We start from the raw sequence: 15020 nt of genomic DNA, 5'->3' as shown, positions 1-15020 counted from the left end.
AAAAATTTCTGAGCTTTAATCTGCTTCGTCAAATGTAACCTTGTTGTTTATTGTTGTCAAAAATTTCATCTAAAAAAGTAGTCAATGGTAAGGAAACCGTTCCATTGATTTATGATCCAATCTAATGGTGAATGTATGATGAAAGTACAAAAAACAATGGATCAAGTGGCTGAAATTTATACGAAAGACAACCTTTTGGAGAAGTTCTATAAAAGAAATGATTAAGGCCCGGTTTGGAGTTGCGTGCTTTTGATAAAAAAGTATTTTTAGTTGTTAAAAGTATTTTTAAAACTTTTGATGAATATCATCTCATAAAATTAGAAATAGAGTTTTTGGTGGTCAAATTTGGTATTTTTTGAGTAGTTTTGTAATTTAAAAAATAGAACATCAAATTTAATTATTTTATCATATATTATGAACCAAATAAAGAAATGAACAATTTTAAAAATTTTCAAATTACACATTATTCAATACAATAAATATTTATTAAATTATATCTCTAAACAATATATTTAAAAGCACTTAAGCATTTAATAAGTATTTTTATTAAAAATTGTACTAGAAAAGTACTTTTCAGTAAGCTAACGCAAGCCCCGAGATCGGAAAATTAATGCATCTTAAACCATGAGCTCTGCCTTCAAAAAGCGCGTAAATATATCATTTGTATCTAGAGAATAGAATACTCTGTTTAACCACTTCTGAAAAAGGAAGAAGAGAAGCTTTTTATCACCTTCTTCTTCAAGCTGGTAATCTCAACTTGATCAAACGATATGCTATTGTCAACTTGTCTGAGTCCTCAAACGAACACAAGATGTCCATCTATGAGATCCTTTGTAACTGTATTCTTGTGAAAGGAAGTTGATGATAATCTTTAGGTTCTCCTCAAGGCTAAGCTTGAGGTTCGGTTTGTTTAGTTCACAGGTATAAAGGGTTAACTTATGGTAAAGCAAACCGCAAGGCAATTACTGGTTACAGACCAACAAAATCAACCTATAGCTCTACCAAGCAGAATCCCAAAGGAACTGATTTTGCAGATTACTTTCAAGTAATCTATATTTACCATGAGACATTTCTAAAGTCTAAACAACACTGCCAAAAGGATCAGAGCCCACCAATAAACCGAACTATCATAAACCAAAGTAGAAATTACATCTCATAAGCGAGCGCAATCAAGGCAATGAGAGAACGCTAATATCGATAGAGAGTAGGAGGCTGTGTTTTTTATTCTCAAGCCAACTTGCATTTCTTGTCGAGCAAATAGGCGGTATGAATGGAAAAAATGAAACTTCAAAAGACCAAATTCCAAGGTCGAACTATCATACACTAAAACACTGAAATTACATCTCACAAGGAAGCACAATCAAGGCAATGAGAGAACGCCAATAGCAATCAAGAGTAGGCTATGGTTTCTCTCAAGAAAACTATCATTTCTTGTCACATCTCGAAGCATATAAGGTAGTAATTCAATGGAAAAAAACAAAAAACTTCAAAAGACCAAACATGAAACTTTATTATATTATCGAATAACACCGCCATTAATTCCCATCACAAACATGGAACACCACCACCAAATCCCTAAACTATACATTTAAAAAAAACACACATACTTAGGAAGCTATTAGGGCCCATGGCTTGGACACGGACAGAAATCAAGCAGACAAACACAAAAGACTGCCAATTTCAAGAGACAGCCTTCAACTGCATATAGATGCAGCACTCAGAAACCACCACGCAGACGCAGGACAAGGTGAAGGGTGGATTCTTTCTGGATGTTATAATCTGCCAAAGTCCTTCCATCTTCCAACTGCTTACCAGCAAAGATCAATCTCTGCTGGTCAGGTGGGATCCCCTCCTTGTCCTGGATCTTAGCTTTGACGTTATCAATCGTATCTGAGCTCTCCACCTCCAAAGTGATGGTCTTTCCAGTCAGAGTCTTAACAAAAACTTGCATTCCCCCCCTCAACCTGAGCACCAGATGGAGCGTTGATTCCTTCTGGATGTTGTAATCTGCAAGCGTGCGGCCATCCTCAAGCTGCTTACCAGCAAAGATCAACCTTTGCTGGTCTGGTGGGATGCCCTCCTTGTCCTGAATTTTTGCCTTCACATTATCTATAGTATCTGAACTCTCCACCTCAAGAGTTACGGTCTTCCCTGTCAACGTCTTGACAAAAATCTGCATTCCACCCCTCAATCTCAGCACTAAATGAAGAGTTGACTCTTTCTGAATATTATAGTCAGCAAGAGTCCTGCCATCTTCAAGCTGCTTGCCAGCAAAGATCAGCCTCTGCTGATCCGGAGGGATTCCCTCCTTATCCTGGATCTTAGCTTTCACGTTGTCAATTGTATCTGAGCTCTCAACCTCCAAAGTGATAGTCTTTCCCGTGAGGGTCTTCACGAAGATCTGCATCCCTCCCCTCAACCTAAGCACCAAGTGAAGGGTCGACTCCTTCTGAATGTTATAATCAGCAAGGGTGCGGCCATCTTCAAGTTGTTTTCCAGCAAAAATCAACCTCTGCTGGTCTGGGGGGATGCCCTCTTTGTCCTGAATCTTTGCCTTGACATTATCAATTGTATCAGAGCTTTCAACTTCGAGGGTAATTGTTTTTCCGGTAAGGGTCTTTACAAAGATCTGCATGCCTCCCCTCAGGCGCAGAACCAAGTGAAGGGTGGATTCCTTCTGAATGTTGTAGTCGGCAAGGGTGCGTCCATCCTCCAGCTGTTTTCCGGCAAATATCAGCCTTTGCTGGTCCGGAGGGATGCCCTCCTTGTCCTGAATCTTGGCTTTCACATTATCAATTGTGTCAGAGCTTTCAACTTCAAGAGTGATGGTCTTCCCGGTGAGGGTTTTCACGAAGATTTGCATCTGCAGAATTTGAAAAAATCCAAACCTAATCAGATCTGATTATGAGATATTCTTCAACCAACAAATGCATGAAAAAGAAATCACTTGAAGAACCAAATTTCATAACCAACTAGGGGGTCAAATAATAGGTATTATGGTTCACTCAAATACCCCAAGCCTACATCTGCATAACAACTACAACACCAAAGAGTTAATTCTTCACATAAGAAGCGGTTTCAATCAAATTCCTGAACCCTAATAACCAAGGCAAAAAAAAAATCGACCAATTCCACCCTTTCCTATCCTCTCTGTAGGAAAAAAAGGCTTACAGCTTAATTTACTAATAATCAACAAAAACTCACAGCAAAATAAACAAATCAGACAAAACCAAAAGATTAAAGGGGAAAATTTTCTCGTTCAACCAGAGTAATCAAATCAAATCAAAACGGATCCGTCAAATATAACGAAAGTTTAATTTAAATTCCAACTCCAGCTGCAATCTTAATTGACCATCCATCTAAAAGTCAAGCATCATCTACATAATCAACAAAAATTCACATAACCGAGAACCAAGCAAGATAATCGATGAAAAGCAAATACCTTGCGAGAGGAAACAGAAGGAAGGCGGCTTTCGATGGAAGATTTGATGAGAGTTTTAGAGGAAGAGATGTAGATTGTAATGAAGATGTGAATGATAAAGCAAAAGGATTATCCGGTGTTATTTATAGGAGCGATCACCGACTCCAGACGCAACAGGTTCCTGTGAAGAGTTGGTCAGTCGTGACGCCTGCGTGCCAATTTGTTAGTTGCCTGCTTTACCCTTACCAAACCCACGCGGTTAGGGCAACTCGTCTGCTCCACTTTTTCCACCTCTTTTCTTTAGTCCTTTTATTGAACGAGTAGGACTCTTGTCCCATTTGCCAAGTGAATTTTGTTAGGTGCTTATCTAAAATTTTATTATAATTTAATGTAAAAGTTATAAAAAAAATTTAAAATAGATACATTTTTAGATATTTTAATATATATAATTTTAAATTTTTGAAAATTTTTTTAAAATTATTGTAGATAAAATTGTTAAAAAATTTATAACAGATAAATTTGACTAAAAACTTACTTGCCAAACAAACCGTTGTCCTGTTTCCAACCTTTCTAGTATAATAATCCTTTTTGGGGGGAATTTGGGTTAGTTTATAAGTCTCCTGAGGAATTTCAAGAGTTGCCGGCTTTTGTGATTTTCTCGGAGGAGTTTAGGTTTGTAAATTAACAAAAGTCATTCATTGGCTTGGAAAAAAGTATAATAATCCTTTTTCTTATTTGTTTATTTTGTTAGGAAAGGGTCAAGGCAGCTGGTCCTTTCTCTTTTTACCTCTAACTTGTTCTTTTCTTGAGTGAGTGACGATGCTTATTATAAAAATTTCCTAACAAAATAAACAAATACAAGAAAAAGGATTATTATACTAGAAAAGTTGTAAACAACAGCTCAACGCGCCCAAGAAAAGGACAAGTTAGAGGGAAAAAAAAAAGGCAAAAACTTGAGTCAACCGGATCCACCAGCCACCTGTAGACCTAGAGGCTAGAGGTATGAGATTTGCCACGTCATCCGCATAAAATTATATTCTTGCAATGACCCCGCCCCTTGTTAATTCAGCCTCAAGACACCAACAGTAGTGGTGCTACTTCTTGATATGGCTCAAGCAACTTGCCAGATGAGTCACAGCCGTCAGACTCTTACTTTTCTGTCTCAATTTCGTTATTACCACGGTACCGCCGTCACCCTCTAGCGCCCCTTTCGGTGTAGGAAGCAGCGTTTGCACGTAACGAATCTTCTGTTTCACACGGTGTCATTTTTATTTTATTTTTGATTATATTACTATCATTTTACATAAATATTATTTTTTATTTTTTTTTATTTTTTTAAAATTTAATAACTATCAATTGAATAATACACATAATTTAACAAACTCAAAAAATCAAAATGCACAAAAAATGAGATTTTTTATGTATTTTATGCTGTATTTTTTAATTTTCTATTATATATTACTTTTTTTAACCTGTTGTATTTATTTTTCACTTAATTGATAATTATTGGATCTTAAGGAAACAAAAAAGAAATAAAACATGATGTTTATGTAGGAAAAATCACAATATAATAAAAAGTGAAACAAAGAGTGGCACAAAGTGTGAGACAGAAGATCCGTCGCGTTCGTATTGCCCCTTTTGTTCAGAAACTTCTCTTAGTTCCATTGAAACCACCAAACCTAGACCCACCGCCTTCGTTTTCCACTTTTCCTCGGTGTTTTCTTTCTTTCTTTCTTTCTCGTAGCACCTACGGTTAGGATTTCAAAATATTTTTAAGCCATATAAATTTTGAAGAAACCCCACTTGTACACCTAATATTATTAAAACAAATCTGACCATAAATCACAAGAAAAAGAAAGTATCAAAGATTGGGGGTTTGGAATTTTTTCTTCTTTTTTTTTTTAAAAAAAAAATTGATTTGGAGATGATACAAAGCGAGATGGAATTTGTGGAAGAAAGCAGGAAGAAATGTTTGCGTTGGAAAAATAACCAAGAATAGAGATATTGGTGACAAAGGTTAACCACGGTTAAGCCAAGAATGAAAATTGTGAAAATTTGAATATTTATTATGTGGCAATTTGTGTAGAGTGTACCACTCGCTGTAGACCGAGTCTACACAAGTTTTTGCCAAAAAAGCGGCACATGAGTTTATACATGGTTTTGTCCAAAAAAAATAATAATAAGGACCAATTGCCTTTAACTTTTTCCCAACAAATGAACATCCTCCTTAAATTTCAGGATTTCTCTATCGCTTAGAACATATGGTGATTTTCTGTCACTTTTTGGTTGGTGAATTCTTTAAAAAAAAAAATTAAAAGATGATCCACCTCATTTAAGAATTCCTTCTACTTAATTTTAGAGATTCCTTTCCTTCTATCATTCAGAACATAATCCGTTGCTTTTGATAGGTGGATTTTTTTTTTGATAGGTGAATTCTTTTAAAACAAACTAAAAGATGATCCACCTCATTTAGAGATTTCTTTTACTTAATTTTAGAGATTCCTCTCGCTTGAAAATATCTTCATTTTTCAATTCTTTTGGTAGGTGGATTCTTTTCAAACAAACTAAAAGATGGTTCCTTAATTTTAGGAAATTCTTATGTCTTCCGCTTGAAAACGTCATGATATTTCCATGTTGGTGGATTTTTTTTATCGCGGGGTAAATCGTATTAAAATTTAAAAAAGATGTTAATTTTTTGTCAAAATCTCTAATTTGGCCTCTTGATTGTGGATCTCTTTGTGTTTTGCCCCTTGATCTTTTAATGCCCACTAATTTAATTAGTAATACTCTTGAGCGTTTCACTCATACCCTTCTATGAAACGTATGTTGACGAATGACTTGCATATGAATGTCGCAGAAAACTTAATGCATGACAAACAATATCCATCATGTATGACAAAAACTTAATTCGGTAATTCATTATACTTTTGATAACTCTAATCAAGTGGTGATGTCATTTTTTCTTATTTTTCTTGCAAATATGTATGAATTTTACACCATAATTATGTTAGTGGATAAGAGAATCTTGTTCTTCAATTTTCAAGGAACTTCAATGGTTTAATGCTCTTTGTACACCGACCTTTATTCTTCAATTGCGCCCATGATTTAGAGTTTCACCAAAAGCTTTTCAAAACTTCAAACCAAAAATAAACAAATAAATAAATAAGGTTGAAGATTATTAAAGAAAAAAAAAAAAAGATCACTAGTTAACTGAACCCTTTTTAGAAGAATATTGAGGACAGTATGCTTTAAACTTTTCCATTTTCCAAACGCCCAAGCTCGAGGTTTTGCCTTGCTGGACTTTTATCTAGTTTACCGTTTCGAGTCTGTGCCTTCCATTGCACAGGCGATGTTACGGGCTTGTAAGACAGTTCATGATAGAGCAAAGCTCAAGGCAGCTACTGGGTGCAGATTACTTCCAAACCTGCTGGAAGCGCAGACAAGATATAAAGCTAAGGAGCATAAGCTATTCGTCAAGCTATAATTGCATTCAGAGAGCATTAGACAAATCCTAGAACACGGCTACAACTGGTTCTTTAAAAATTTGTTTATGCATGAAAAATGATCATAACCCAATAATGAATCGTTAGTTGTGTGATCCACTAATGAAACCAGAAAGTCCTTCATAATGAAAAACGATCAGAACCCACCAATCAACTGAAGTCAACATATTATTAATAGCGATGAACAATGAGCTTGAGTCAGGCATGTGGTGGTTTGCTCTCAAGAAACTCGTATATTCAGTCATGTCAAACTGTGAAAAATGCTAAGCATAGGTCGTAATGCAAGGGAAATACTTAAAACAAAACAGAAATCCAGGGTAAGAATATTTAGAAAATTCTAAATTTTATTAACAAAACAAACAACACTGGCATCACTTCCCGTTACATACATGCATGGAATAACACCACCAGCAAACCCTGGAACGATACTAAATTAAAAACTTTTTAAGAAGCCATTGGCCAAAGGCATAAACACCAAACACAAGTCAGCCAAGCAGGCTGAAACAGGAGGAGCATTTAGAAGCCACCACGCAGACGCAGAACAAGGTGAAGGGTGGACTCTTTCTGGATGTTGTAATCGGCCAAAGTCCTTCCATCTTCCAATTGTTTCCCAGCAAATATCAACCTCTGCTGGTCTGGTGGGATCCCCTCCTTGTCCTGGATCTTAGCCTTCACATTATCAATGGTGTCCGAGCTCTCCACCTCCAATGTGATGGTTTTTCCAGTTAGAGTCTTAACAAAAATTTGCATTCCTCCTCGCAACCTGAGCACGAGATGAAGGGTTGACTCCTTCTGAATGTTGTAATCCGCAAGTGTGCGCCCATCCTCAAGCTGCTTACCTGCAAAGATCAACCTTTGCTGGTCTGGGGGAATGCCCTCTTTGTCCTGTATTTTTGCCTTCACATTATCAATTGTATCTGAACTTTCCACCTCAAGAGTAATGGTCTTCCCTGTCAAAGTCTTAACAAAAATCTGCATTCCACCCCTCAACCTGAGTACCAAATGAAGGGTGGACTCTTTCTGAATATTGTAGTCAGCAAGAGTCCTGCCATCCTCAAGCTGCTTACCGGCAAAAATCAACCTCTGCTGATCCGGAGGAATTCCCTCCTTGTCCTGTATCTTAGCCTTAACATTGTCAATTGTATCCGAGCTCTCAACCTCCAAGGTTATAGTCTTTCCGGTGAGTGTCTTCACGAAGATTTGCATTCCTCCCCTCAACCTGAGCACCAAGTGAAGGGTCGACTCTTTCTGAATGTTATAATCAGCAAGAGTACGTCCATCTTCAAGTTGTTTTCCAGCAAAAATCAACCTTTGCTGGTCCGGAGGAATACCCTCTTTGTCCTGAATCTTAGCCTTGACATTATCAATTGTGTCAGAGCTTTCCACTTCAAGGGTAATTGTTTTTCCGGTAAGCGTCTTGACAAATATTTGCATGCCTCCCCTCAAGCGCAGAACCAAGTGAAGGGTGGATTCCTTCTGGATGTTGTAGTCAGCAAGGGTGCGTCCATCCTCGAGCTGTTTTCCAGCGAAAATCAGCCTCTGCTGGTCTGGAGGGATGCCCTCCTTGTCTTGGATCTTGGCTTTAACATTATCAATTGTGTCAGAGCTTTCAACTTCAAGAGTGATGGTCTTCCCGGTGAGGGTTTTCACAAAGATTTGCATCTGTAAAGATCAGAGAAAGCACAAATCCAACCCTAATCAGATCTGATTATGTGAAATAAATCCTCAAGCCAAAATTGCAACAACAACAACCACACAGAAGGTTAAAAAGAGGACGTATCAAAGTAGATAAAAAGTACCTCAAGAACGTAAATTGCTAGAACGAATACAACACCAGAGGATTAATCCTCATATAAAAGTGAACTTAATTAAATTCCTCAACCCTAATTAAAAAGGCCGAAAGCTCAATCAACCGTTGTTTATCCAAAAAGGGCTTTCAACTTTTATTAAATTCTGCAAATCAACAAACTAGTAAATCACCAAAACAATCCTAGAGTATAGACAGATTCAAAAGGTAAAAGGGGAAAATTTTCTCCTTCAACCAAAGCAATCAAAATAGCTTTTTTCAGATATAAAGCAAAAGATTAATTCCAATTACAATTCCAACTCCGACGAAGCCCCAGGTTAAAAATATACCAGAAATATATTTTTGAATCATCGAAGCACCATACACAATCAATAAAACAATTTCACATAAGAAAGAAGGCAAATAATCGAAGAAGAAGAACCAATTACCTTGAGAGACGAAACAACGAAGGAAGGCTTTTGATCGAAGAATTTGAGAGAGTTTTTCAGAAGAGGAGATGCAGATGACGTTGAATGTAGCAGTATGAACGACAGGGTGATGGGATACTTATATAGTAGTATTGGGTGACCGATGACCGGCTCAAGAAGAAACGGATTCCTTGGATGAGTTGGTCATCAATGGCGTCTAAGTACCAATCACGTAAGGTCGCCTACACGGTAAGAATCGGACTTCCCTTTTTTTTAATATACTAAAATCTTTTAATGCGGGCATTTTCAATAAAACTTTATGCATAAGAACGCAGAACACATTGTGGTAGAAAGGACTGCATTAGCTAGTTAATAATAAGCATTGATATAATTGAAAGCGAGTTTATGTTTTGTTTCCTATCCTTCAAAAAATGTAAGGACTTTGCGTCATCATTGTATCAAACAATAAAAATCATCTTGATTTTTTTTTCATTTTATAAGGAATTTTAAGTGGTTTAATCTTTTTGCGACCATGGTACATTGGCTTTAGGTTTTTAGCCAAATTTATTAGCATATAGTACTATATACGATGTTATAAGATAGAGAATTTCAGTCGAAACGTGAACTAGACCCTTTAATGAAATTCCCTAGATCAAAGTGATTCATGTAATAAGTAATCGAATTATAGAAAAAATATTTGAGTTGAAATTCGAGTGCTAGCTTTCATTGAATTCTTAAAAGCTGTTCTCAAGTTTATACTACCTTACTCCAACTTGATCTCAATCGAGCTTAAGCGACGTAAATTAGAATTTTATAAAGTTTTACGCAAGGGATATAGTAGACATCTCAAACTAACAAAAGTTCAATTTACGAGCTTTCGAACTATATTAATTCAATGATATATGTAGACATCTCAAACTATGAGTGTGTTTGGATTGTAAGTTATTTGAAATATTTTTACTGTAGCACTTTTTGTGATGTGATGTATGTGAGATAAAAAGGTAATTGGGAAGATAAAAAGGTGTATTGAAAATTGTAATGGTGATGTCAGCAAATATATTTGGCCAAATAATTGGCTGTCCAAACACACTCTATATATGTATTTGAAGTTGAATTAATTCAACGAGCTTTCGAATCTCAGGTATTAGGTTCGAACTAAAACCCATCAAACTATTAGAGTTGCTCGAATTTGAGTATGCATTTATCAACTTGAGCTCAAAAAATACTGAGTCTGAATTTTGACCAAGTAAACTCGTGAATAGCTCAATTGAGCTAGACTAGTTTCTACCCTTTAAAATTACTCTTTTTTTTTTCGTGACCCCTAAAGTCATTCTTAGTTGACCTTTTGATAGTTTGAGGGCTAAATAAAAATCTCAATTAAAAGTTCAGGGCCCTTAAGAATTGATAACATTTTCATCAGTAATATTTGCTGCTGCGAGCCTGCGACTACGAACCGCACCAAGTAATCCAGAAGGGATAAGAATAGTTCAAAAAGCTGGCACAGAATGGTTGGAGTATGAGGATGCTGGCAAAGGAGAGGAATCCAAAAGCACACTGGAAACAAGTGAAGCAGATGCAAAGGTACGGGTGGAAGGAAGTGGGGAAGGGGAGCATGTGGAACTCCAGATAGCTACAAAAAGATCTAAAAGAGGGCCACAAGCTAGGAATTGGTATTGTAGCTAAGCTAAATGGAGATCTACTCAGAGCTGAATGGGCTCTGGTGGAGAGAAGCTCACAACTGGAGACTCAAGATGAAGCTGAAGCTGTGAGATTGGCCTTGATGAAAGCAAGAGAGATGAGATGGTAACGGATCAAACTTTCAAGTATGAACGAACATCTTATTGCTTTGATAAGATCGGGAGCCGGAAATGATTCCAATATGGTTACATTGGTGGAAGACGTATCATTGCACTAGCTAACTTGTTTCAAGTGTGATCCTTTTGGGTAGGAAATACCAATAGTATGAATCATTATAATAGGCTTAACCTTTATGCTTTAAACATAATCAGGGATGAAGAGAGAACTTTTGTTACTCCTTAAGTGTCGTGGTACACTTTGTATAGCTGATTGAGCCGTTTTTCAAATACTGTAAAACCTAGTTTATCAATAAAATCTTCTATCGTTTCCAAAAAAAAAAAAAAAGAAGAAGAAGAAGACTACGAACCGCACCAAGTTGCGCAAGCTTGCTCGCAAATTCTTGAGAAGGGACAATAGTCTGAGCTTGGACTCCGTTCTAGGTGCAGTCCAAATAAAGAACGCTTCCCAGCAGCACCTTTTATTCCTTTAATTTTGGGCATTTGGCCCATGATTTAGTTCAAACAGAAGCTCTTTTTAAAAAAAAAAAAAAAAAAGTTTAAGATCAGAAAATTAGTGCATGTAAACCAGGAGGTCTGCCTTTAAAAAGCGCGTAAATCTATCGTTTGTATCTAGAGAATAGAATACTCTGTTTAACCACTTCTGAAGAAGGAAGAAGGAAGAAGAAAAGCTTTTGTATTAACCACTTCTTCAACCTGGTAATCTCAACTTGATCAAACGGTATACTATGGTCAACTTGTCCAAGTCCTCAGACAAATACAAGATGTGACATCCTCGGTAACTGGATTCTTGTAAAAGGAAGTTGATGAAAATCTAGGATTGCTTGTTTCTGTCGGAAAATATTATCGTTTTCCGTGATCACATTTCCCTATCACCTTTTTCCCTCACATATATCAAATCGCTACAATAATTTTTCCATGAAAAATGACGAAAAATACAATCCAAACACAAGCTTGAGTTTCGGTTTGTTTAGTTCACATATGCAATGCGTTAACTTATAGTAAAGAAAACCGCAAGGCAATTATTGGTTACAGACCAATAAAATCCACCTATAGTTCTACTTAGCAAAATCCCAAAGGAACTAATTGTGCAGATTACTTGCAATAAACAGCTATAGTTACCATTAGACATCTCTAAAGTCTAAACAACACTGCCAAAAGGATCACAACTCACCAATAAACCGAACTATCATACACCAAACGCTGAAATCACATCTCATAAGCGAGCACAATCAAGGCAATGAGAGAATGCTAATATCAATCAAGAGCCAACTTGCATTTCTTGTCGAGCATATCGATGGTAATGAATGGGAAAAACAAAAACTTCAAATGACCAAAATTCCAAGCTCGAACTATCATACATCAAAACACTGAAATTAAATCTCATTAGGAAGCACAATCAAAGGCGATGAGAGAACACTAATAAGCAAGTGCAATCAAGGCGATGAGAGAACGCTAATAGCAATCAAAAGTAGGCTGTGGCTTTTGTCAAATTTTCTTGTCACATCTCGAAGCATATAAGGTAGTAATTGAATGGAAAAAACAAAAAACTTCAAATGACCAAAAATTTCCAGGGCGCGCGAATATTGAAAACTTCTGAACTTTATTAACAAATCAAATAACACCACCATTAATTCCCATCACAAACATGGAACACCACCACCAAATCCCTAAACTATACATTTAAAAAACGCTTGAGAAGTTATTAGGACCCATGGCTTGAACACGAACAGAAGTCAAGCAGACAACACAAAATACTGCCATCTTCAAGAGACAGCCTTCAACTGCATATAGATGCAGCATTCAGAAACCACCACGCAGACGCAGGACAAGGTGAAGGGTGGACTCTTTCTGGATGTTATAATCTGCCAAAGTCCTTCCATCTTCCAACTGTTTACCAGCAAAGATCAATCTCTGCTGGTCAGGTGGGATCCCCTCCTTGTCCTGGATCTTAGCTTTGACGTTATCAATCGTATCTGAGCTCTCCACCTCCAAAGTGATGGTCTTTCCAGTCAGAGTCTTAACAAAAACTTGCATTCCCCCCCTCAACCTGAGAACCAAATGGAGCGTTGATTCCTTCTGGATGTTGTAATCTGCAAGCGTGCGGCCATCCTCAAGCTGCTTACCAGCAAAGATCAACCTTTGCTGGTCTGGTGGGATGCCCTCCTTGTCCTGAATTTTTGCCTTCACATTATCTATAGTATCTGAACTCTCCACCTCAAGAGTTACGGTCTTCCCTGTCAACGTCTTGACAAAAATCTGCATTCCACCCCTCAATCTCAGCACTAAATGAAGAGTTGACTCTTTCTGAATATTATAGTCAGCAAGAGTCCTGCCATCTTCAAGCTGCTTGCCAGCAAAGATCAGCCTCTGCTGATCCGGAGGGATTCCCTCCTTATCCTGGATCTTAGCTTTCACGTTGTCAATTGTATCTGAGCTCTCAACCTCCAAAGTGATAGTCTTTCCAGTGAGGGTCTTCACAAAAATTTGCATCCCTCCCCTCAGCCTAAGCACCAAGTGAAGGGTCGACTCCTTCTGAATGTTATAATCAGCAAGGGTGCGGCCATCTTCAAGTTGTTTGCCAGCAAAAATCAACCTCTGCTGGTCTGGGGGAATGCCCTCTTTGTCCTGAATCTTAGCCTTGACATTATCAATTGTATCAGAGCTTTCAACTTCAAGAGTAATTGTTTTTCCGGTAAGGGTCTTAACAAAGATCTGCATGCCTCCCCTCAGGCGCAGAACCAAATGAAGGGTGGATTCCTTCTGAATGTTGTAGTCGGCAAGGGTACGTCCATCCTCCAGCTGTTTTCCGGCAAAAATCAGCCTTTGCTGGTCCGGCGGGATGCCCTCCTTGTCCTGAATCTTGGCTTTCACATTATCAATTGTGTCAGAGCTTTCAACTTCAAGGGTGATGGTCTTCCCGGTGAGGGTTTTCACGAAGATTTGCATCTGCTCAATAAACGAAGAACGAAAATCAGATATATTAAATTGCAAATTCCTCAACCTAAAATTGCCACATCAATTCCATTTATTACTAATTGAAACTCCTAAACCAGCCCAAATCGCTGGCACAAACAAAACAATAGCAAAAGGAATCCTTCTGCAGGAAAAAACAACCAACAACTATTTGACAGACAGCTATCGAAGACACTAGAGCAAACTTGTCAAAATCGAGAATTTATTAAAAACCCTAGGGAAGCATCATTGAATTTCCAAAAAATTATAAAAACCGTAGGCAAGGTCATCAAAATCCAAAAAAAAAAAACTATCGAAAACCCTAAAGCAAAATCATAGGACTAATTGAAAACATTAACGAATAAATTATCTCAGAATAACCCAAACAGATACGTCAGAAAAAATACAAGATTAATCCCAATTCACCAGCAATCTCACAGCCAAACGCCCAAAACATAGATTTAAGAACTAAACAATTTACTCTGTGAATTACTAAAGATTATCGAAGACAGATCAATTACCTTGTTGGGATAGAAAATAGAAAGCCGCTTTTGATAAAAGAATTGGTGAGAATTTCAGAAGACTATTAGTGATAAGAAAGGATGAATGAAAGAAAGAGGGGAAGTTGAGGAAATTTATAGGGTGAAGAGTCTGAGCGATGACCGACTTAGAAGGGGAAACAGGAGTTCCTTGAGGAGTCGGTCACCAATGACGTTTACGTCTACCAAACCAATGCCTAACGTTAACGGCAATTGGTGATATAGGATTATTTTATTATGTAGGTCACCTACCTTAACGAAACTTTTCTATTTAGTCTCCATATTTGAAGGTTCTTCCTACAAGTCTTCATCTTTCATTATCAACCCAATTTAGTCAAAAACGTTTTTAATTAAGGTCGAAGGTACCTGCAAAGATAATCGTAGATTGCGCAAGGAAAATAGGGAAGTCATATACATAGTGCCATTCCTGAATTTTTTGTTTTTGCAAAACGACAATAATACATGTATACATCTATTTCTACTCTTACACTATGAAGAAAATGACACACTACAGGGAAGGGGACATATTCAACTGGATTATAGGTAGTGTCATTCGGGAGTTTGCATCCATTTT

At 37.2% G+C, this 15020-nt stretch overlaps 1 protein-coding gene across 4 annotated transcripts; it reads right to left on the bottom strand.

Annotated features, from left to right (window-relative positions):
* Positions 1 to 1485: 1485 nt before the first annotated feature.
* LOC113697287 (polyubiquitin) lies at positions 1486 to 14568 on the bottom strand. 4 transcript variants are annotated; one of them, XM_072055468.1, is made up of 5 exons: positions 14429 to 14568; positions 12764 to 13901; positions 11172 to 11173; positions 7550 to 8586; positions 1497 to 2738 (listed from the first exon to the last, which is right to left on the bottom strand). In XM_072055468.1, exons 2-5 carry the CDS (start codon positions 13899 to 13901, stop codon positions 1718 to 1720), a joined length of 3198 nt encoding a protein of 1065 aa, XP_071911569.1. In that variant the 5' UTR covers positions 14429 to 14568; the 3' UTR covers positions 1497 to 1717. The 4 variants fall into 4 exon arrangements, with proteins under 4 accessions (XP_071911566.1, XP_071911567.1, XP_071911569.1 ...); XM_072055465.1 differs by lacking the exons at positions 7550 to 8586; positions 11172 to 11173; positions 12764 to 13901; positions 14429 to 14568 and adding an exon at positions 3443 to 3700 and having other exon boundaries at positions 1486 to 2863; XM_072055466.1 differs by lacking the exons at positions 7550 to 8586; positions 11172 to 11173; positions 12764 to 13901; positions 14429 to 14568 and adding an exon at positions 3443 to 3530 and having other exon boundaries at positions 1486 to 2888.
* Between the last annotated feature and the right edge of the window lie 452 nt (positions 14569 to 15020).

Source organism: Coffea arabica, chromosome 6e, assembly GCF_036785885.1.
Source record: "Coffea arabica cultivar ET-39 chromosome 6e, Coffea Arabica ET-39 HiFi, whole genome shotgun sequence".
NCBI lineage: Eukaryota > Viridiplantae > Streptophyta > Magnoliopsida > Gentianales > Rubiaceae > Coffea > Coffea arabica.
Note: the sequence above shows the minus strand (reverse complement) of the source record. Positions and strands in the feature narration are given on the sequence as shown.

Bases quoted from the DNA above. Each gene is read 5' to 3' on its own strand.
- LOC113697287 (XM_072055468.1), bottom strand. From the start codon at position 13,901: ATGCAAATCTTCGTGAAAACCCTCACCGGGAAGACCATCACCCTTGAA. The intron at 2,739-7,549 runs GTTGATATTTGC...GGACCAGCAAAG, and splicing joins ATCCCACCAGACCAGCAGAG to GCTGATATTTGCCGGAAAAC.